At 41.5% G+C, this 24819-nt stretch overlaps 1 protein-coding gene across 1 annotated transcript in view; it reads left to right on the top strand.

Moving 5' to 3' along the window:
• The window catches only part of RAP1GDS1 (Rap1 GTPase-GDP dissociation stimulator 1), a 1654780-nt gene that overhangs the window by 350978 nt on the left and 1278983 nt on the right, over positions 1-24819 (top strand). The window contains exon 3 of the mRNA XM_044067200.1: positions 15582-15635. Within this exon, the coding sequence (XP_043923135.1) occupies positions 15582-15635 (54 nt within the window). The remainder of the gene's footprint in view (positions 1-15581; positions 15636-24819) is intronic.

Below are 24819 nucleotides of genomic sequence, written 5' to 3'. Positions count from 1 at the left end.
GTTGACCAAAAAGCTATTTTCATATCTACCTTGTGTGTGTTGTTCTGCTGGTTGTGTAGCAGGTTCTGTTGGCCTTTTGGTATCCCGTTTTTCCTTTGTCTCCATGGGCTGGACCCACTTTTTCAGTCAGAGGACCTTGTTTTCCCTTTTGTCCAGTGGTAGTTTTCCTATTTGTTGGTGTTTTGTTGTTTTCTGTGGTGTTAGTCTCTTGTTTCCGGGGCTAGGCCCATTTAAATTAGAGGACCTAGTCCTCCTTGTGGTTGTCCGTGGTCTAGGCCATTTCAGTTGGAGGCTGTAGTTTCCCGCGCCTTCTGTGTTTGTTTTTTGGTGCAAAGGTGTTCCTGTTTTCCCCTGTGTGGTGTGTGGAGTTTTCTTGTCAGCATGTCTAAAGATCCCAAGGAACACAGGCCTTCGGACTTTAAAAAGTGTGTAGAATGTAGTTACAAGATGCCATTAACTGATGGGCACTCAGTGTGCATGTACTGCTTGGGTGCTATTCATTTCCAAGAATCCTGCTTGTTCTGCCATGCTTTTAGATGTTCATCGTGTTTCACTGTTGCAGTCATAACTGTAGGGTGCTCCTGCCGGCAGGCAGCCCGAGGTTGGCCAGAATCCCAAAGTCTGGGTCCGGCATCGGCTGTACAGGCCAGTACCCTGACGTCAGTACGCTCTGGTACATAGCCTCAGCCGACGCCATCTTCTCCAGTCTTTCTTGCCGTGCGGTGGAAAGCAGCTCGCAAGTCGTTGGTTGGCGATTTTGACAGCGTTTTTGGTGTTGTCGGTCCGAAGTTCTTACTTCTCTTCTCAAAGCTAAGTACCCGTTGGGAATCTTTTCTTGTTCCTCCGATGTCAGAAAAAGTTAATAATTGTATTACGTGTGGGAAACAAATACCTCATAAAGATTTCCACTCTTACTGTCTACCTTGCTTAGGCCCTGACCACGACATTTCTTGTTGTCGGTTCTGTGCCAGGTTTAATTCTCGTACTATCAAACGCAGGTACGACTGGGCTTTGAATTATTTTGGCAGACGCTTCAATTACAGAATGTCGTCGGACACTACCGGAATTCAAAAGAAGCGCAAAGACAAGGACAGGCCTCCGAGGTCCAACCAGGACTCGTTGCAGCTGGAGCCGGCGTCCGGTTCGGCTGTCGTCAGTGAGGCGCTTTTGCAGCCCCTGTCTGCCACTTCTGAACCGATGGCCGATACGGACTCCCATGGGGAGCCATCAAGGCCTTCTATTTTATCTGCTGCAGGACCTTTGGACGTTGCTCCCTCGGATGGGTCCGGAACCGCTGTGCAGGTACCGGCTTCTGAGGGGGGGTATTCAGGCCTACTCACATCACTATTTCAAAGGCAAAGGCAAAGTCAAAGACTCCTGTTAAGTCTAAAGCTCCTGCTCAAGCTTCTTCTGAATCTACTCCCAGGGCACAGAAGCAATTGTTAAGGATGGCTGAAGATTTGCTTTCTATGATTAGGGGTTCTCACCCCGAGAAAAGGCCTCGACAGGATGTTCCTATGGATTCCTCTGACCAGGCTTCTATATCTTCTGTCTCTTCCTCTGATCAGGAATATTCCTTTCCTCCTTATGAGGATTCGGATGCTGAGGACTCCTTGCCCTCTGCCTCTCCGCCTGAAAATTTTTCTTTTGGGGAAACCTTACATGAGATGAGGGAACATTTTCATTGGGAAGGTCAGGATTATTCTGCTTCCAAGAAGAGGCTTAGAGAATTCCTTCTTCTTCCTCAACATAGGCCTTTAGCTATCCCTCCTGTTCTTGACATTGTGGATGATGCCTTTTCCGAGGCTAATTTGAATCCTGATTCCATGCCTCCTGCTCCCTCTAAGCCTGATAGGTTTTATAGGGTTCCTGAGTCTCATTTGTTCTTATTTAAGAATCCTTCTGCAGATCCTGAAACTATCTCTCAGGGTTCTAAGGCTGCTAAAGTTGCTTCTTCTAAGAATCCTATTCCCTCTGAGAAGGATTCTCGTGCCTTAGACAGGTGGGGCAAAAAGGTATACACTTCTGCTACCCTTTCTGTTAGGGCTTTAAATTGCCAATTTCATATGTTTAAGTATCAGCAATTTCTTTTGTCTGTTTTAAAGCAAAAGCTTGCTTCCCTTCCTGCATGTGCTGAAGATAAGGAACTACAGGATGTCTTGCATGCAACTGAACAACTGAACAAACATAGCTTGCATTGTGGTTTTGATGGTTTGGATGCTTCTTGCAGGGCCGCAGCCTCTGGTACTGTTATCAGGAGACATGCTTGGCTTCGTGAACAAAGTTTACCTGAACAGGTTAAGGCTAAATTGTTAGATGCCCCTGTTCAGCATGATGTTCTTTTTGGATCCAAGGCTGAGGAGGTTATTAAAAAGATGGAAGAAAAGGCAAAATCTATGCAAACTGTGAAAGATTTCTTGCAAGTTCAGCCTCCTAGATTTTCCAGGAATTGGCCCTCCAAAAATTGGTCCTTTCCCACGTCTGACAGGCCTCAAAGGGGAAGATATAGACGCTTCAGAGGTCGTGGCCAAGCTCAGGCCTCCTACAGATCGAGACAATGGACTGCTTCTTCACCTAGAAGGGGAGAAGACAGATCCCAATCTCAAAGAAAGCAAACTCAATGACTCTCTAGGTTGGGCTACAGGACCTCTTTACCTGGATGCCCCTCTCGGAGGAAAACTTTCTCTTTTTTACAGAAATTGGACTCATATTACCCAGGACAAATGGGTATTGGACATGATTTTAAAAGGCTACAACTTCCACTTTCATACCTTGCCAAGAGCTTTCGGTTGGCCAGATCTGCCAAAACATCAATGGTCAGAGGCCTTAAATCAAGTGGATGCTCTTCTGGCCACGAGAGCCATAGAGCCTGTTCCACTCTCAGAGATGGGAAAAGGGTTTTATTCGAGACTGTTTCTGGTTCCGAGAAAACAAAGCTCATGGAGACCTATTCTGGACCTTTCTGTGTTAAACACCTTTTTGGAAATTCCAAAATTCAAGATGCTTACTCTGCAGCAGCTGATTCCAATGCTCTCTCAGGATGCCTGGATGGTGACATTGGACCTAAAGGAAGCTTATTTACACATTCCCATCAGGCAGGAACGTAGGAAATTCCTCAGGTTCAAGGCAGGTTCGAGACACTATCAATTCTCTGTACTGCCCTTTGGTTTATCTACTGCGCCCAGAGTCTTTACCAAGTGCCTGGCACCAGTAGTGGCTTATTGCAGACTCCAGGGGATTCAGATTTACCCTTATTTGGACGACTGCCTTATTCAGGCAGACAGCAAGGATCTGTTACTTCAACATCTGGATTTTGTTCAACGTCTTCTCCTCCTGTTGGGATTTTCAGTGAACACAAAAAAGTCACATCTGATCCCTTCTCAACAAATGGTATTCCTGGGAGCCCTTTTAAACACAACCTTACAAAGGGCCTTCCTCACTACAGAAAAACAAATACAGCTGGCTTCAATTTTCAAGACTTTGGCAACTCTACCTCAGCTCACTGCAAGGAAATTCCTGCAGGCTCTGGGCTACATGGCTTCCTGCATTCTGTTGATTCCAAATGCAAGGCTTCATATGAGAAAGCTTCAATGGTATCTGAAAAGTGTGTGGTCGCAGCATTACCATGATCTGGACACTCTAATTCCTCTGATCCCCTGCCTCCAAAAGGAGTTCCTTTGGTGGTCCAGGGTGTGTGCTTTAAACGAAGGAAAGCCTTTCCGTCTTCCTCAACCTTCTCAAATCATAACCACGGACACCTCGGATTATGCTTGGGGAGCACATTTTCTAGGCAATTGCCAGCAGGGAACCTGGACAAAGGATCATCTTCACTGGCACATCAATCTGAAGGAAATGTTGGCAGTTCAAAATGCTCTTCTAGCCTTCAAGCACCTTTTGCATCCAGGGCCTCTTTTGATTTGCACAGACAACACCACAGTCATGTGGTACATAAACAAGCAGGGGGGCTCTCATTCGTACCCCCTTTGCAGACTAGCTATGGCTTTATGGGACACAGCTCTAAATCTGAATCTACATCTCCAGGCCCAATTCATACCAGGAGAACAGAATCTCTTAGCAGACAGCCTGAGCAGGAACATTGTGGATCCTCACGAATGGATGCTAGACACCAACTTATTCAACAGGATTACTGCAGTTTGGGGATGCCCCCAGATAGATCTGTTTGCATCCCATCTCAATCATCAGCTGCCTCACTTTTGCACAAGGTCATTCCACAAAACAGCTTGGAAAGTGGATGCCCTGTCCTTCAGCTGGAAAAACCTTTCGGGTTATGCCTTCCCTCCTCTTCCTCTACTTCCTCGGGTATTACTAAAGATAAAACAGGACAAGCCCGAGTTCCTCATCTTGATTGCTCCGAATTGGCCTCGACAGTTTTGGTATCCAACTTTAAGGCACCTGTTCTTGGAGCCTCCTTGGATTCTCCCTCTGAACCCTTCTCTTCTGTCCCAGCATCAGGGTCAATTGCTACATTCCAATCTCAAGACCCTTTGCCTGGCAGCTTGGCTCTTCAAAGGAATTTGATTTCTTCTAGTCTTCCCAAACAAGTTTTGGATGTTCTTTTGGAAGCTAGACGGCCTAGCACTAGGAAATCCTATGCCTCTAAATGGAAGAGATTTTGCATTTGGATGCAGGCCGAGGTTTGGACCCTCTGGTACCTGATCTCTCTTCTATTTTGCTTTACCTTTCGGATCTTTTGTCTGATGGACTGTCTTTTTCTTCCATTAAGATTCATGCTTCTGCTATTTCTGCTCATTTCAATACTGATCCCCCTGTTTTTTCTCATCCTTTGGTGAGACAATTCTTGAGAGGGGCTAAGAATTTAAGGCCTCCCAGGACCCCTCCTGTTCCTGCTTGGGATCTTAATTATGTTTTAGAAAAACTTACTTTGCCTCCTTTTGAGCCTGCTGCTTCTTCAGATATTAAGTTTTTATCTTGGAAGACAGTTCTTTTGTTAGCTTTGACTTCTGCCAGAAGGGTCTCAGAGTTGCAAGCTCTCATGGCTGTGGAACCATTCCTTATTTTCCACCAGGACAGAGTATCCTTGAGGACCAATCCTACTTTCATGCCTAAGGTGATTTCGAAAGTGGCTTTAAATCAAACAATTTACCTTCCTACCTAATCCTCAGAATAAAGGGGAAAGGATTTTGCATTCCTTGGACGTGCACAGACAGTTACGATTTTATTTGGACAAGACTAAAGAGTTCAGAAAATCTAACCAATTGTTTGTTTCTTTTGCCTCCAGTTCTCTTGGTAAGGCTATTTCCAAACAAACTATTTCCAAATGGATTTCTTATGGAATAAGATTTTGTTACACTCATCATGGGAAACAGTTTCCAGGTACTGTGAGAAGTCATTCTACTAGAGCAGCTGCTACTTCTACAGCTTTTCTCAGGGGAGTTCCTACCAAGGATATTTTGGAAGCTGCCACTTGGAGTTCTGTGCATACTTTTTCCAAGCATTACAATCTCCCTTTGTATTCTAAGACCAGGGCAGGCTTTGCCTCTGCTGTTTTGCAGGGTCTTCTTGCTGCCCCTTCTTCTGTCTAAACCTCCCCCCTTTTTCCACTGCTTTGGGATTCCACCCTACAGTTATGACTGCAACAGTGAAACATGATGAACATAGTACAGTTGTGTACACCTACCATAAATGTAGATGTTCGAGTGTCTTCACTGTTGCAGTCGGTGTTTCCCTCCCTCCTATCCCCTCTTTTTCTCTCCTTTGTGGAGTATTTGTGTTTCCTTGGTGGATTCATTTTGTTTTGATTTATTGGGGGACTTCTGACATCTAGGGCAAGAAAGGCTGGAGAATATGGCGTCGGCTGAGGGCTATGTACCAGAGCGTACTGACGTCAGGGTACTGGCCTGTACAGCCGATGCCGGACCCAGACTTTGGGATTCTGGCCGACCTCGGGCTGCCTGCCGGCAGGAGCACCCTACAGTTATGACTGCAACAGTGAAGACACTCGAACATCTACATTTATGGTAGGTGTACACAACTGTACTTTCCCGTGTACTGCAAGAGAGGAAGTACAAGCTTATCTTAAAAGGACTACTGAAACCTTCCTTTGAAGAAGACTTGGAGAGCTCTTCTAGTTCCAGATCCTCTCCTTCCAAACAGGACAAGAAATCAGAGAAAAAAATCTTCAAAGAAGTGCTCTCCAGCTCTGTCATTTTCCTTGGAGCCGCCAGACAAAATCGCTAAAACTACTGTTACTTCTTCGGCTCCACTGGCTTCGGTGCCGACAGAAGGCAGTATACCGACTATGTCGACATCGGCTCCCAGCATCTCAGAGCCGGTGACAGAGATTCTAGTTCCGGTCTCCAGTTCCTCAACCGGTTTCTCTGTCTCATAGGTCTCCCTATGTAGGGAGATCCAGATCTCCGACCTTATTCTCTAGGTTCTCTCGGACCCTCTCTGATGACAATGTCAATAGAGTGGTGCAGAAACTGCTCCAGTCATTGGTGCTGGCTAAATTGTTTTCGGTTCTGGCCCTGTCGGCCCCGGAGCCCATCCTCCCCTCCTCTTTGGCTGTTCCTCCTCCGAGCCTTTTTCGGCTTTCTGAGCCAGAGCTGTCAGTTCTGTCAGATGCTGTGAGGTCGGTTCCAGTAGCCCCCTCTGGCCTCTCGGCTCCAATCCGACCCCATCGGCGCCATCCATGGGGTCCAGGATTCTTGGCTCACCGATCGGACCCGTGAGGGAGGTCTCGGATCAATCTTCTTTGGCTCCTAGCCTTCCTCTCGGTGCTTTGGCTTGGGTCCGACATCGGCTTCGAGGCCTACTACCATATCTTCCACAGTCAGTCGACCTTTGGAGCCAGAGGGTTCAGCTTTTGAGGTCCTGAGGAGAGTGCTGGCCAGGTCGTCATCATCTTACGGCACCGACACTCTGCCCCCTCCAGCACCGGTATCTGTCTCAAATCATCCTCTATCCATGGACAGCGGAGACCTAAGGCCTCAGGATACCTCCATGAGTGGTCCCTAACTTTCTGAGGTCTCCCCAGAGTTTTTGCCTGAGGAGCCCCCCCAGAAAGAGCGTGTGCAAGAGGAAGTGCGTTGACTCCCAAGATGAGTCTGTCACATCTGACACCGACCTAGAGGAGTCAGAAGGGTCCCCCAAGTCATCTTCTGAAGATCTCTTTCTCAGATATCCTGGAAATTTTGAGGCAGAGAGGCAACTGGCCCTCCAAATCCCCTTCTGAGGAGGAGTCTGTGTTCCTGAAGGCCTTCGGGTCTCAATCCTCTGCCTCTTGGGTTTCTTCCCCGTTTGACGAGCTACTGGATCTCATTTGTAGGAAGGTGTGGAAAACTCCAGACACTGTGGAACTGGTCCCTAGGAGACCCAACAAGTTTTTGTCTGCTCCTCCAGACAAGGGTTTTCTTACGAAAGGCGTTCCAGTAGATGCCATGGTGGTGGTAGCAGCCACCAAGAAGGAACTTGCTGAAACTTCATCTACCGTCCATCCCCCTAACAAGAAGTCTAGGGCCATGGACAGGTATGGGAAGCGTGTGTTTTCCTCAGCGGCCTTTACACTGCGGTCGCTGAACTATTTATTGCATTTTATACGGCTCCAGAGAGATCTCCAAAAAGAGCTGGGAGATTCTCTACAGGGTAACGTTTCTGATGCTGTGGTTCAAAAGGTCAATGCTCAGATGTCTACCCTGAATTCAGTTACAACTCCTCCATGAGGCTGATCTCGAATGCAGCCGACGGAGCGAGCAGGGCTGCAGGTTCCAGAGTCTCTCTTAGGAGACACTCCTGGATGCGTCTGTGCAACTTTGCGGAGGCTTTCAAGTCTACTTTCACCAGCACCCCCTTTGACAGTGCATCCTTATTTGGAACCAAGGTGAAGGACACTCTCACTAGGTGCGAGCATGAAGGAAAAACCCTGTCTGCTGTGGGAGTCCATTTTTCCATGCCTTCTAGACCTTACCCCAAGGGCCAGAAGGGTGGAAAAATGTGGTTCAGAAAGTCGCAGAGGTTTTTTCACGAAGCACAGAATGATTCCCCCTCCAGAGGCAGAGAAGGGGGTGGAAATTTAGGTAGACGCCACCCTAGAGGCAGAGGAGGCCCGCGTAACCAGGAGGACTGCGATTCCTTTCTAGGTTCTACCTACCAGCGCTCCTGAGGGGAGGCCCGACTGCATCTCTGGAGCCAGTCGGAGGTCGCATTTCTCTGTAGCCAGAAGCCTGGTGAGACATCACCCAAGACGAGTGGGTATTAGAGATAATTTCCAGAGGTTATCATATTCCCCTTCTTTCTTATCCCCCTCCAAACAAAAGAACCCCAGACGTTCCACCAGTCAAAGGGATTCCGCAACATTAGAAGTACAAAAATTGCTGTCAAAGTGAGCCATCTAGCCTGTCCCCTCAGACCAAATAGGATTAGGGACTTAATTCAGATTCTTTTTGGTGCTGAAAGGAACAGGGAACCTGAGACCCATCTTGGATCTCAGCCGTTTGAACCTTATGTAGAGAAGTCCAAGTTCTGCATGGTCACGTTAGTCAATTCTCCCGTTATTAGGGAAAGATGTGTGGATGTGCTCCATCGATCTCAAAGATGCTTACTACCATATCAAGATGGACAGGGCATCCAGAAGTCACTTACACTTCTGGCTGGGAGCCAGTCATTTTCAGTTTCGCCACAGCTCCCAGCGTGTTCACTAAATGCATGGCAGTGGTAACAGCTCACTTGAGACGTCCGGGATTCCAAGTGTTTCTGTACTTGGACAACTGGCTCCTGTCTGCCACCACCAGGCATCTACTGCTACAGACCAGGGATGCCACTATTGCTCTGTGCAAAAGTCTGGGAATTACTCTGAATTGGGAAGTCTGCCTTGTTGCCCTCGCAGTGTGTTACCTTTATCGGCGCCGAATTAGACACGGTGCTCATGAGGGCCTTCCTACCAGAAGAGGTCATTCAGGTTTTACAGCAGCAGGTCTATGCTTTGCTACCATTGAAGAAAGTCAAGGCAGAAGTGGTCCTCAAGTTATCAGAGACCATGACTGCCACGATTATGCTAGTTCCTCTTGCGAGACTACATGAGGCTTCTTCAGTGGCTACTTATTGCCCAATAGTCTCTACAGCATCTCCCGCTCTCCTATCTTATTCTGATTACAGACAACTGCAAGCAGGATCTGCGCTGGTGTCTTCATACCAGCAATCTCAACGTGGGCATGCCTTTCGTTTTTCCTTCTCCAGTTGCCACGGTGACCATGGATGCCTCCCAGATCAGGTGGGGGGGGCATTATCTCAGCAGGACAGTCCAAGACACGTGGCAAGAGCACAGGACCCATTTGCATATCAGTGTCTTTGAGATGAGAGTGGTGCTATTAGCGTTGCAAGCACTTCAGGGCTGTTTTCCTCATGGGACAATTGCAATCCACTCAGACATGTCAGTGGTATGCTATCTGAACAAACTGGGAGGAACCAGGTTGTATTCCCTTTGCAGAGAGGCACTTTGAGTGTGGCAGTGGGCAGTATCTTCCCGACGCTTTCTAGTGGCAATGCACATACAGGGGAAGTCCAGCGTGATTGCCAACAGGCTGAGCAGAGCTATTCTGATGCCTCACGCGTGGTCCCTTAACGAATAAGTGGCGGAGCGGTTTTTCCGCAGATGGGGTCAGCCTTGCTGCGATCTATTTGCCAGGCCCCCCTCAATGCCAAATGCAGCAGCTACTTCACCCTTATTCCCTCGAAGGGGGAGGCAGCCAGGGACGCTCTAGTTAATGATTAGCCCGCCGGTCTTCTCTATGCCTTCCCGCCAGTCGCCCTGATAACGAAGGTTATTCAGAAAGCACAATCCTTGGGAAGCAAGATGATGCACCACACTGGCCTCATCAGATTTGGTTTCCTTTTCTCCACCCTTATCTAATGGACGATCCGTGGATTCTGGACCCACAGCCAGATCTGTTGACTCGTATGTCAGGGCAGTTCCATCCCTCCATTCAGACCCCTCAAGTTGACAGCATGGCTGTTCCAATTCCATCCCTAGTCAGGCTTCATGATTTTTTCCCGGAGGTGGTTCATATTCTGTCTTCTTCCCACAAGCCTTCTACTAGGAAGATTTATTCCAGTAAGTGGAAGAGATTCTCCATTTGGGCTCATGAAAGGCAGATTGATCCCTACACAGCTCCCATTTCATCAATTTTAGAATTTCTTTCTCAACTGTTCAACCAGGGATCAGCTACTTTTCATGTTGCTAATGAACTCAATCTAATGGCGCACAGACTTTGTAGGGCTTTTCTGATAGGGACTATGCTACTTCGACCTCCAGTCTTTGACCCTGTAATGCCATGGGACCTCAGTTTTGTGTTACAGTGGCTTACCTCGCCTCCTTTTGAGCCCGCAGCAACTTGTGACATTAAATTTTTGTCTCAGAAGACAATCTTTTTGATAGCCATCACTTCGGCTGGGCGGGTCTCTGAACTCCAAGCTTTATCGGTTCAGCCCCCTTACTTGGTATTTCACAAGGATAGGGTTTCTCTAAGACCTAATCCTTCTTCCTTTAGGCCTAAGGTTGCTTCGGTTGTCAACCTCAACCAGTCCATTGAGCTTGCCGGTATTTTTCCCTGAATTCTTTAACAGGGCAGAATTTAAGTTTCATCAGCTAGATGTTCACAGACAATTGCGTTTATATTTACATAGAACTAAAGATTTTAAGAAATCAGATCAACTCTTTGTCTCGTTCTCAGACAATAGACTTGGGGCTCCAGTTTCTAAAGGAACTCTCTCCAGATGGATTTCTAGTTGCATTTCCTTCATTTATACTTCAAATGGCAAGGAATTGCCCTTTAAAGTGAAGGCTCGTTCTACACGATAGGTGTCTACCTCTACTGATTTTCAGGCTTGGATGTCTATGGATGATATTTGTGCTGCAGCCACATCGGCATTGCCTCACACCTTTATTAGTCACTACAAATTGGATCTGATATCTAGAGGCAGATCTTCCTTTGGTTCCAAAGTGCTCAGGAGTATTTTCCAATGAGCCACCCAAGGTTTAGGTGCTAGGGACGCTGTCCCAAGGGTAAGAATGTAGGTGAGATTGGACTACATAACATCAAGAAGTTATGTACTCACCATAACATTCGATGTATGTAGTCCAACTCGCCTCACATTCTTACTAACCCACCCACATACTCCCTCCTGGAGGACCTAAAGGTTTAGTCTCTGATTTCAGTATCCTTTTTTGTTGTGTTGGTTCTTCCTTTCAGCGTGTTGTGTGTGTGTGTATGTGAGCTTGCAGCAAACAAGATCTGGGATAGGCACGTTGCAGTAGGGGATACCTCTTGGCCACGAGCCAATTGAGGACTTCGAGCTAGAGTATGGCCGAGTCAGAGCCGAGGTTCGGCTCCAAACCCAAGGGTAAGAATGTGAGGCGAGATGGACTACATCCTTCGAACGTTATGGTGAGTACATAACTTCTTGTTCCGGTGTCAAGTATATTTTTTTCTCCCAAACTTGTTTCATTAAAGTATTTAAATTCTGTTTAAATTTCTGTAACATGGGAGAGTTCCAGCAAATAAGTATCTATTCACCCATTCTGTCCTGTTCACATTGGCAACAATTTAGTGATGTCCCCTGCAACACTCTAACCAGCCTAGGTGATGCATAAAAATGTTTAAGGAGACTATCCATCTAAAAAATCTGTATTTTTCTAGATTTTGTGGGGTATCTTGCCATTAATATCAACTTTTCTCAGTTTTCCCACGAGATTCTTATAGCGAGATTCTTTACCCAATTAACCCTGTACGTATCAGTCTCCAGTTTGTTGTCTCTTGCTATCTTGTGTGTCATGGATGCCAACCCTTTTTCTGGTGGGCATCTCCTGCTTACCAGCAACCCCTGAATCATAGGAGGCCTCTCTGTTACCCCATACTTTGCCAGTTTCAAGTGTCTTAAGTCTCTCAGCTTTTCGTAAAACTCTGTTTTATAGATAACATTCCTAAACCTCTCTTGAAATTCCCATTGTACTAACACTGCATGTATAAAGATCATTCCAGTGTTTGGATGATTCAGCAGTCTTTAACCATCACCTTAACTGTAGATGGGTGATGCTCAAGTCTAGTAGTAAACTTACGGGTTCCAGATCCCTTAGCCATTTAATTGTACCCTGTTTCTTCCTAAATTCTCTTAACTTGTTCCAGGAGGGCTCGAAGCTGTCAATATACTTCTGACCCAGTTTTTCTTTGACTAAGTGCTAGCTATTATTCCATAGACCCATATCCCATTACAATGGTACAAGTATAAATCTTTCCATCTAGCCTTACACTCTGTATTTAACACTTTGGCAAGGAGTCCAAGTAACACTGCTTTAATATACATTCCTTTCTGGAAATGTGTATCTGTTTTCTGGTGTTTTATACCTTATGTAGTATAAATTGACTATCAGAAAATAATTTGTACAGTAGAGAGAACTTTTAAATATTTTTCTGCTTCAATTTTTGGATCCTTTGATAGTCCATAGGTGGAATTGATGTTAACATTTAATGCCCATGTGACTGTAATAAAATTGCCGAAGGCTGTTGAGGCAGGCAGTTAAATTTTCTGTGGTACCAAAACTCAATTTACATCTAGTGTCCTCCTAGATAATACATGAACGAGACAATGAACATTCCATAAGCAGAGAATCTGTGGTATAATGACCGTATTAAACTCTTATCTCGTTGGCTTTTATTATATACATGGAAGCATACCTCGATGTAGGGCTGCTATAATGTAACACAACCCATGTACAAGAATCTGAGCAAAGAGTACCTCACAACATTGCAGGTGACCACCTCTCAGTCCTCTTTAAGAATTGCTTGTGCAGCAACAATACCCAAGTGCTGGTGCACTGGCTGACTGAAGCAAAAGAACATAACAGCAGTGCATGGAATCCAGGAGATCTGTCTCAGAAAGGTGCACTGCACAACACCGCTCCCCAGAAGATCACATGGTTGTCCTTCTGAAATTTACTAAGATAACTGTTGCAACTCTGTACTACTGGTCAGTGGCAGAGTAAAGCAACAAGGGCATAACTAATTGTTTTATTTTTACTTGAGTTAAGACTAGATACATGGGGCTCATTTTCAGCTACAGCCTTGCTACAAACAAAAAGCAGTAACTTATGTAGCAGTTGTATAGTAGAAGTCATACAGTGTAACAATACAAAGATATTACGGTGATATTTCAAGGTAAAACACACATTTCTGTTGTTAATAAACATGGTGTAGTCAACCGGCTAACTTTTACACTTGAAATATTTCTATGGTCGACTTTTTCTGCCAGCTGCATATGAGTATTTCAAGAAAGTGGTTAAGATGAGACTTGGTGAAAATGGAAGGGACCTGATGCTCGGTGGATGTGCATGCCATAATTTTAAGTAGCAGTAGGAGATTGCTCTTTATGAAGCATCCTAATGAACTGTTTGAAGTTAGATTAGTGAAGGGGTCGTATAACATACTCAAATTAATTGGATGGAAGTGGTTAAGGTTTAATGAGTTTGTTTGCCAGTAAGGAAGAAAATAGTTTGTTATTGGTTAAACATTCCCATTGGTGAGGAAGGTGCAGTGCTTGTCAAAATGAGTAGAGTGATTTGAAATTTTTGAGTATGGACTGTGTTGCAGCTGGGGGGGGTCTGCATTTATGAGTGAGAGGCTATACTTAGTGCTGGTAGAAAGGTATCTTTTTGATGGTGTTTTTTGAGTCCCATGCTAACAGATAGTAGATTTTGTGACTAGTAGCTGGAAGACCTGTTAGCCTAGTAGGTACATAACTGAGATGAAAGGTGAAGGCAAGTTATAGATTGAGACAGAAATTTAAGTAATTTATTAAGGCATCTTTTAATAGATAATAGACCAGTTCTCTGGGTAGGGAGGAGGTGTAAGTTAGGTGTTCAGCTGTACTAGACAGCACAGTTACAGTTTTAGTAATATATTTAGTATTAATCCGTAGATACTGAACCAGTAATAAACAACCTTGAGGAGGTTTCAAAGTGAACCAATAATAAACTACCTTGAAGAGGTTTTCAAAGTGTGGAGGCAATGTAAGAGTGGAATTATTTTAGGCCAGATGATAGTGCCACCATTGTGAAATGCTGAAGTGTGGTGTGGTGTAATATACAGCAAGTGATCAAAGACATAGCCCTGGGGTACTCTTTGAGTGCCTGCTGAGGATGGGATAGGGAGCACCCTATATTAACTTTGTAGGAGTATTGATTAATTGTGCATCCATTGACAAAAGTGGTGTTTATTCAAGAAAATGCATTTGTTGTAGTTCGTTATAAGCTTTGGACAAGTTGATAGACTGCTGGTGCGTTTCCCATGTCTGTAGTAGGGAGAATGTGGTTAGTAATGCAAAGTATAACAGCTAAAGGAAATCTAGAACCTAGCAATACTGTTAACAGGTAGCGCCAGAATGATAATTTTTCTTAAGTCAGACTGTTCTCATGCTGAAGCTTCTAGCCAAGGTCTTTGGCATCTATGATTAGGGAGAGAGTGAAAAAGCCTGCATTACCCTAGCCAATTATTATTGACATTTTTTTTTATTTCCACTTACTAACCTAATTTCATGTCTGCACAAGTCTTTTTTTTTTTTTGGGGGGGGTTCTTCTTTTCCATTTCCTTGTAATACTTTTTTCTGCCACAAGTGAAATTAAATTTTGCAAGTCTAACTCTTCATAGGTTCATAGACAATTACTAGGTTAATGGCCCTAGAGCCTGTACAAGCCTAGCCATGTTATACCTGTGTTTCTTAATTGACCTTGGTTAGGTGGTTGTTATTCGCATAGCAAGTCTATGATTAGCACTGACTGCAGCTGTCCATGAGGGACATAGGTGCCACATCCGGGGTGAATTTACAATCTCCCATCCAATTGTCTAGTTTGCGCTTGAATAGGGTTATTGAGGAGCTCTGCTTAATAATAATAAAATAAAAGCTTCTGCCCTTGTCCACATGGGAGGAAAGGAAGCCAGAGGCCTGATAAGATATGAACTCATGACCCCCGGTTTACAAGACCAGTGCTCTAACCCCATGAGCTACAGAGCCACATTTTCATTGGTAGAAGTTGCAATAAGCGATTAATATTAGGGGTGTACTCAGCTTCATATTTCTGGGCAGTAAGCTATTTATCAAGGCCTTCACATCTTTGCAAAAATATTCAAACTTTGTGCAAGTAGCAAATATATATTGCCAGTTTCCTGCTATATTCTCCCTGCAGAAATGTTCTGTGCAGTGTAGCAGGTGTCTAAAAATATTTGCACATGCAGCACCATCCAAAAAACTTGCATGAATTTGTGGCATATCTAGTACCAAAAATTATGCCATGCCATTCTTCCTCCGGAATCAAGAATCCCACATTGTGATCCCAAATTTTCCCAAACCGCAGTTGACCTAGTAAAATACTTTAAACCTTTTGAAATTTTTCATGAGTCTAGCATGCATTGTGTGACTCCTTAGTGTTTTTTTAATGTTGTCTACATACTGTTATGTGGAGAAGGAGGAACGTTTATCTAAAAAGGTTTTATTTTCATTCAAACCAGCACCTCATATCTTCCATCCTCTTGTATGTCTGAAAGGGTATATAGAAACAAGTTCATCTTTCAAAATTTGTAGACATTACGTGACTAATATCTTTGCCTGTACATTTTACAACTGAGTGTAGCATACAGATGCTGTGATAAAATTTGTAGATCAATACAAAATAGTATAGCAGCACTATTTTTTGTCAGTCCCCTTCTCTTGTTCTTAAGGCTGTCCTGCTGTAAAGGGCACTGTATACATTGCAGAAAAGGATGACCACTGACTAAAGATTTTCATCTTCAATGGTTCTGAGCAGAGAGGTACCCTCCCCTTAGTAAGCCCCTAAATGTAGTGCCCAAGATCAGGCTTACAACCCTTGAACTTGTTTCTACAGTTATGTGAAATACTGTGAACACTGAGGAAGTGGCTAGCCTCCAAGTGCAGGGATTTTCATCTTTACGATTTCTAAACAAAGATAAGCCCTCATCCAACAAACACAGAAGCAGTACTTCCTGCGAATCAAGTGCGCAAATGCTTAATATTTTACTTCAGTTATGTTAAGTTCTGTGAAGGTTGCAGTAATTGCTGGCTACATACTGTAGATATTTATTTTCTCTCATTCTGAGCAGAGAAGAGCCCTCAGCCCTCGCTTTCCCAACTATGCTGCCAGCAGCTCTACTGCCTAAGGTTATGTTTGCAATCACTGAACATGTGAATACTGTTGAGATAATTGTTGATTGTAAGAATTTTCCATTTTTGTATTCTAAGCAGAGAAGAGGCTTCCCCCATCAAGCTGAGCAACTCTACCTTTCAGTGCTTGAGTCTGCAACCTTTGAATATGTTGCCATAGATACAGTCAGTGCAGTAAACACTGCAGAGGTAGCTGACCTCTTCATTTTGGGATTTTCATCTTCACTTATCCAGAATAGAAAGGAGTCATCCCCAACACGCACAGCATCTATACTGCCCAAATATTTAAGTCAGCAATGAAACAGCTGATCTACTGACAGTAGGAATTTTCATCTTCATTGATTTTGAGCAGAGATGAGCTGTCTCAGATAAGCCGAAGTACTGTACTATCAAACATCATGTTTGCAACTATTGAACATCCTGTTTACTGCTGAAGTGTAATATATGCGTGTGTGTGTGTGTGTATATATATATATATATATATATACATATATATATATGTATATATATATATATATATATATATATATATATATATATATATATATATATATATATATATATATATAAAATCACACACACATGCGCACACACACATACAAACGTACACAAACATATACACACATTATATATATATATATATATATATATATATATATATATATATATATATATATATATATATATGTGTGTGTGTATGTTGGGGAAATATGTATATATCTATATCTATCTATATATGTGCATGTGTGTGTATATATGTGTGTATGTATATATATCTATCTCTCTCTATATACACATATATATATATATATATATATATATACACACACACACACATACATTCACATACATTTGTGTGTATATATATATATATATATACACACACATACATACAAATGTATATGTACACACACACCCACACATACACAGTGTGTGTGTGTGTATGTGATATATATATATATCACACACACCCACACACACACAGTGTGTGTATGTGATATATATATATATATATATATATATATATATATATATATATATATATATATATATATGTATATACAGACATATACAAGGTATACATGTACATTCACATACATATATACATACACACATATATACACACACATGCACATATATGTATGTGTATATGCAATTCCCCAAATATTTATACAAATCCTTCATAGCAGTAAAGCCTGAATCCAGCTATAGATCTTTCCCTTTCTTTCTGTTCTGGACATACCTTGTAGATCATCAGCTTTAATTGTCGAGATTGCATGCTGAAAATGTGGGCAACATATGGTTGAACAGGACAGCCAGAAGATCACTTACAAGAGTGACCAGCATACAACTCTGATATATGTTTTTCCAGTAAGGAAAGGGTATTGGGGTAGAATTGGTGATTGCAAAGTCATCTCCAGTGACACAGTTGGCCCACAGCATAAACCACTGGTTGCCATAGTCTGTTGCAAGCAGTGTACAGAGAAGGTTAAGGTCAACAGAGACTAGGATATAGACCTGGAAGTTGACTGGACTGAAAGCACAAGAGTTCAAAGAAATACTCTGGGCTGTAGCACCTTAGGACGGTGAAAGCAAATAGGTGGAATTGAAGAATGGTAGCACTTCAAAATGGCATGCGTAAGGACTATAGAACAGATAGGCAGCCAAGCTAGGTATGGAAGCAAGGTACATAAGGAAAGCTGGTGGCGGATGCAGAAATCCAGGAAGTCATCAAAGGAAAGGCAGAGTACAGGAAAAAGTGGGAGCTAGAAAAGACGAAGCAGGCTAAGAAGGATTACTGGTTGACTAGCTAAAAATCTAAGATAAGAGTTTCCATAGCAAAGAACAAGGCATCAGAGGCACTTTTCCAGTTTCTGGAAAGTGACTCAGTAGTTGGTGCAAACAAACTCTGTCAAGTTGCAAGACAAAGACAGAAAGATGAAGAAGATAGTCATCAGATACCATTCGTAAGGGATGCCAGCAGTAGCCTGGTCACCAGTCCCCAGGACATCAAAGGCAGATGGAAGGAGCACTTCCAGCAGGTTCTGAATGAAGAAAACCCCACAGAAGCTATACTGCCCCAGACACATCGTACGATGAAAGAAGAATCCTACCCTAGTGGAAGTAAGAACAGTTCTAAGGAAAATGAAGTCAGTGAAAGCAGCAGGCTCAGATGAGATCACAGCAGATGTGATCTAGTTTGCTGAGATGAAAAATGGATCCTGAGGGTACATATAGCAGTATGGAAAGAAAGACATATTCCCAGATAATTGTACTTGTACATTAGCATTACTATGGTTATTAGCCAAAGGGGGGCATCCACAACTGTTGGTAGTACAGGGATCTCACACTACATGAAAGTTCTGGAGTGGGTGATTTATAAACGAATACACAAAGTAGTAGAAAGTAAGATTGGAGGGGAGCAGTTCGGATTTAGATCAGGATGTAGTACAACCCACTTGATGGTTGATGAAACCAGTTAGTTGAGAAGAAGCTAGAGATGAATAAAGGCATTCCTAGACTTGAAGAAAGCATATGACAAGGTCCCAAGCAACCTTGTTAGGACAATCCTGTGGTTGTTCAAAGTGTCAAACATTGGTGGAAGTACAATTTTCAGTGTGAGTGGGTGTACATCATGGCTCAGTTGTGAGCCCACTGCTGTTCATAATGGTGATGGACTTCATTAGCAAACAGATCAGAGAGACAGATCAGCATAGTTGTATGCAGATGATGTGGCATTACAGGTAGATACTGAGGAAGAACTTCAGCAAAGGACAAAGGAATTGAATGCAAAACTGAAGGCACATGGGATGAAACGGAGTATAGATAAGAATGTTGTAATGGCTGCAAATGAGGGATATCAGAAGAAGCTGAGAATTGAGATAGAAAGGAAGATTGTGGAATAGGTTAATAGCTTCAGGAGGGTGGTTTGAGGAGAAGGGAAGTCTGAATGAGGATGTCAAAGGTAGAATTAGAGGGCCTGCAGCCATCTGGCATAGAGTGTCAGGGGTAATGTATGACAGTAGAATGCCAAAGAAGCTGAAAAGTAAGGTGTATAAAAATAATGGTGCGACCAGTACTACTGTATGGTACAGAAGCCTGGGCAGTAGAGGCAGAGCAGTTGAGGAATCTAGAGATGATGGAGATGAAGTGCCAGAGACTGGTGGTAGGATGCACGCTGTGGGAGAAATGAAAAAATAAGGACATCAGAGCAGAAGCCAAAGTAGCTCCAATTGCAGATAAAGTCAAAGAGAACAAATTACAGTGGTTTGGGCAAGTGCAGAAAAAGCAGAAGACAATAATTTGGGACAGATAGGAAGAAGACAAGAGAAAATGAGGACATCTAGCAAAGAGATTGATTGTGTGAGAAAAGATGCAGCAGTCAGGCATGACTGTTGAAGGTAGGAGAAAGGCATTGAATATAGAGTGATGGAAATGGTTACTACCCCAACCCAAACATTGAATCTAGAGAGATGGAGATTGTTAATACCCCAGTGTAGAAAATGGGGAAAAACGGAGTTGATGATGATAATGATTGCATACTAAAAAATGTATAACCTGTGGTGGATTATAAAAGGGACAATTCTGGTGGCCTTCTGGGGGCCCCCAACTCCAGGAGGTCCGTGGCTAGTCAACAAAATAATTTTATTTTAATAACGTTTTTTATGTGCAACACCGGTTAAGTCAGTTTAGTTAACTTATATGCTGAATATAACAGATATTAAGGAAACTGCTGATTTTTATTCAATAAAGGCAGTTACTGACAGACACTGTGTTTATCTCTGTATGCTCACAGTAGCTACAATTTGCACATGTTCAGCTCAGGCCAATGATCCTATTTACCCTCAGGGTGACACTTTTCCTTTACTAACAAAAAAAAAATTTTTTTTAATTAAAAGTAAATAAATAAAATGGCCTACAGTGATGACATACAAAGTGCAGTTGCTTTCTGCTAGCGTCTTATGATTCATTGGAAAAACAAGCAGAAAACCTGTGAATATTACATAGTATAAAATCAAATTGTGAACTTTTGATTTACAAGTGCAAGCACTGAGTTGTGTTAACATCAGGTATGCAGCTTTTTAAAATCCATTGAATTACAAGTACGACCCAGCAGTCCAACAGGGTGTTGTTTAGATCTGTTTTTTTATAATGAACTTAGGGATATGTTTGATAGACATGGGTTTGAGCTCTTGCAAGTTATTTACAAGTAAAATGACAGTAATATTTTTAAGTTAATGGAAGAAACAAATATTTTTTATCAAAATTCTTTTGTACCTGTTTGATGCCCTGAAGTTTAAATATGATGCTATTTTTGTTAAAGTTGATAAACAGCGTTGAGATGTCAAAAAGAGAGGAAAGGTAAAATTAGCAGGGACCTGAAACAATACAGGAGTAATTCAGCATACACCTCCCTAAATATGAAACGAATAAATCCTAAAACAATCTGTACTGGCACGAATCAAAAAAGTTCTGGTTTACTGTCTGTAGACCAACAGGATTTGGTGAACCATTCTTGTAAATGGTTATTATTCTGAACCACAGGACAAGTGAAATCTATAATATCAGTTTGTGTCCTAATTCCATTTGGATCATTTGGAACAAAACAAACTTTAACAGTATCTGTTAAAGAACATTCAACACTTTGTTCTAGTTGAATAAACAAACTTTTTCAGACCACAAGAGCAGGTTTCCTCTTTGGAGGAGAATATCTGCAAATTAGAGAAAGAAGATTTTCAAGTTATGGAACATGCAAATTGAAAATGAATATTTTAGGGAATGTTTGAAGCTAAATATTATACCCCAAGGTGTCGGAGAATGCAAGTTTCTGAATGGGGTGTTGTTTAGATCTGTTTTTTATAATGAACTTTGGGATATCTTTGATACACGGGTTTGAGCTCTTGCAAGTTATTTACAAGTACAATGACAGTAATATTTTTAAGTTAATGGAAGAAACAAATATTTTTTATCAAAAAATTCTTTTGCACCTGTTTGATGCCCTGAAGTTTAAATATGATGCTATTTTTGTTAAAGTTGATAAACAGTGTGAGATGTCAAAAAGAGAGGAAAGGTAAAATTAGCAGGGACCTGAAAGAATACAGGAGTAATTCAGCATACACCTCCCTAAGGGATGTCCTGTAGATTACTATACTGAACCTGGGAATGGTGAATATTGTGAGCACCCACTGGAGGATGAAAACATGACTAATGAACCGCCCCCATCCGTTTAGATCAGATTCAGAAGGTACTGAATTTCACTCTGACCATCTAGAATATTCCCCTCTCTGGAGGTCCAAACGGTTAGCATATCGAGGCCAAAACTTGAATGGACCTTCAACTTTGAAGGGGAATGGGGTTCCAAAAGGTAGGTACTACAATAAAAAGGAGAGGGGAAAAACACTGGAATAAAATATAGGAACAATAAAGGAGAGGAATTATTGAATTTATCCCATGGTTCTATAGGTGAAGGGAATGTTAAGATATAAACATTATAATGGCTTTAAATGAGAATGTTTGGGCGCAAATGTATAATGGCTTTAAAATTTTTAACTATAGCCATTTTGACATACACTATGAATTTTCTTCTTTATTTGAAAAAGGATTTACTTTCATTCCCATTAAATATTTTAACATTGAAAAAGGATTTACTTTCATTCCCATTAAGTATTTTAACATTCTGGATACCATTATTGAATTAAAAATACTATTTATTAGGAAATTTAACTTGGCCATTCATTTTGGAGAGGGAGGTTATAATGATATTACAAGTACTAGTTTTGTGAGGAAAAGTATTTTTTTACCCCCCCCATCCTATTGTCCAGGCCATCGAATCAAGAGTGTTCAAGGGTTTACATAATTCAGCTAGTCATTACTTTACCCCCCCCCCCCCAGATGGAAAAACATTACTCCTAGGGAAAGGCAGTTGTTACAGGAGTTAATTGGTGATAGGTCTATTTGGATAATGAAGCCTGACAAAGATTGTAGGAATGGTTTTATTTGATTCAAAAGACTATTCATGCATTATGAGTAAAATATTAGGATATGAAACTACATATTCTGCAGTGTCTAGACATGAGGTGAATATATGTTGTAGGAAAACTGCTTTAGTTTTATAAGACTGGCTTAGTCAAGGTATGATTACTAAAATGTACTCAACTTTTTAGTTCAGAAACATCCTGTTATCCAGAGTATGTTTGGTATTCCAAAGGTTCACAGAAATATAAGTAACCCACCATTTAGGCTTACCGTGGCCACTTTGTTCAAAAACCTACCCCATGCCTATATATGTCAAAGGGTTTTGAAACCAGCCTTTGGAAAAGTTAATCGTATCGTTAAGGATTCTTGGGATTTTTTAATTAGAATTAATGAACAAATGTATCATGAGGACGTTGAATTTTTAACTATAGATGTAGTCAACTTATTTACTCGTATTCCACAAAATGAAGGGCTTGAATATTTTAATGAGACACTTATTGAGTTTGATTTTAATGAATTAAGACATTCAGATTATTTCAACTTGTACTGAGCTAGTTCTGGATAATAATTTCATATTTTTTGCAGGTGAATTTTACAAGCAAATTATGGGTGTTGCAATGGGTGCAGCCTGTGCCCCTATATTTGCAAATTTAGGTTATGTTAACCTGGGAAAAAAGTTCTTTAGTAATGAATTTTTTTAGTTTTAGTATGCTTTACTTAGAGGACATGTTTTTTTCATGGAAGGGAAATCCATCTGAGTTGTTCAATCAATTTTTAAATTGTGTCAACAATAGTACACTTTTTTAGAAAAATTACTTCTGTTTCTAGTGATAAGGTTAGTTTTTTAGGTGTTTGTATTTGCAAAAGTATTGGAAAATTTGCATTCAACATTTTTAGGAAATCAACCTTCACTGACTCTTACTTATATTTTGAAAGTCATCACCCTCCAAAACTGAAGAAGGTCTTAGTTAAGGACAGTACTGTGTAGGATGATTACTGAGAATGCAATTTTTTTTAACGGAAGGATTATTGCTAATGGATATGTTCCTACAAAGAGATTATCCTAGGAGAAAAAAAAATCTTAGGTGTGCTAGAAGTAAAAAGAAGAGAATTACATCTTAAGCCCTTACTTGGTAGTCAATTGCCCACCAATAAACGGAACATAAGGATTGGGACCCCTGAATTGAACAATAAAGAAATGATCCAGGATACAATAGAATATAACAGTAGCATTTTTAACAAGGGTTTGGTCTTAGAATATAGCACAAGAACAAGAGAGAGATTGAAAAAAATTCTCCAATGCTTTTTAATAAGGGTCTGTGATCCACACTTCACAGTTATTGGTGAAGACCTATATTTCTATACAAAACAGGGAGCATTTTAAAGAACCTATTAGAAAAAGAGCGTAGAGAGAGAGGTACAATAATGGTGTCACCAAGACCATAGAAGGGCAGCACTAAATGTGGTTCCTGTAAATTTTATTATTTGGATGTGATAAAGTTGAGATTTTCCAGTGGGTTACATATTATCGACTGTAATACTTGCAAGAGTAAGAGAGTTGTATATTTGTTCCACTTTCTTTTGTTTCTATATAGGGAAGACTGAGATGGCATTAAACAAAAGAATGGACAATCATAATTATGACACTGAGAAAAACTGTAAAAATAATGCCCTGTATCGACACACCTTTTACTTGTAAAGGGTTTATAAAATTTATATTTGATATGTTGGAGTTTGTCCCCTTTGACCCTTGGGGTGGTCACTGTGGAAGTTTCTTAGAATACTAAGAATTAGTGTGGCAAATACTCTTGGATGCTGTGTCCTACCCTGGTTTAAATTACCATATTTCTGTTGTTCCTGGTTTGAAAAGACATGGTGAAATGTTATAATGATATTCATGTAACACTAATGTCAACTAATATTTTGTATTCCCATCAGTAGTTTTGTTACATATAGAGATTCCTTAACGTTAGATTTACCATTAATGTAATTTTTACTATTAATGTATTTAAATGGAGTGTATGTTTAATTATTTTGTCACTTTAAATATTTAATTGAATGATTTAATGAGTATAACCTCACCTGTTGTAGGTGTTTGCATTTGGTTCTGATGAAGTCCTGTGTGGAGGAAAGTGCTTAACAGTACTAAATATATTTTGTTTGTTTTTGTAACAGTTTGTTGTGCTTTGGATTTGTACCTGTAAAGATTGTTTTAGGATTTATTAGCTTTTTAAAAAATCCTGACAAAACAGCCTGGTATGACAATGAAATTTATAAGGGGTGGGGTGGGGGGTGGGGAATGTGGATAGAAACAGTTTGCTCAGTTTAAAATCTGACTGTGCTTGTTTGTGAAATAAGGTAGAATGTTTAATCTCAGGCTTCTGATTGTGTGAAGCAATGTTGAATGAAACTCTTGCTGATTTTCAAAGTGTCCTTGACTTTACCTCATGTTTTTGGTCTGTGCTTCAAAAACAATCTGTGGTTTTCTAGCAAATCATTAAATAAGGGAGAGTCACTGGGGGATGCAAGCAGTTTACCCTCTTTTCACTTGCATATTTTAAAGTCTGGCTTTACAGGACTAGTGTGTATTTGTAAATTGGAAGATGTATTCTCTGACCATTGTTTGTGTGAAACAAT

The sequence above is a fragment of the Protopterus annectens genome, chromosome 3.part1 (assembly GCF_019279795.1).
Source record: "Protopterus annectens isolate FY-2018-M chromosome 3.part1, PAN1.0, whole genome shotgun sequence".
Taxonomy (NCBI): domain Eukaryota; kingdom Metazoa; phylum Chordata; order Ceratodontiformes; family Protopteridae; genus Protopterus; species Protopterus annectens.
The sequence above is the reverse complement of the archived record's forward strand: the minus strand, read 5'-3'. Positions and strand labels throughout refer to the sequence as shown.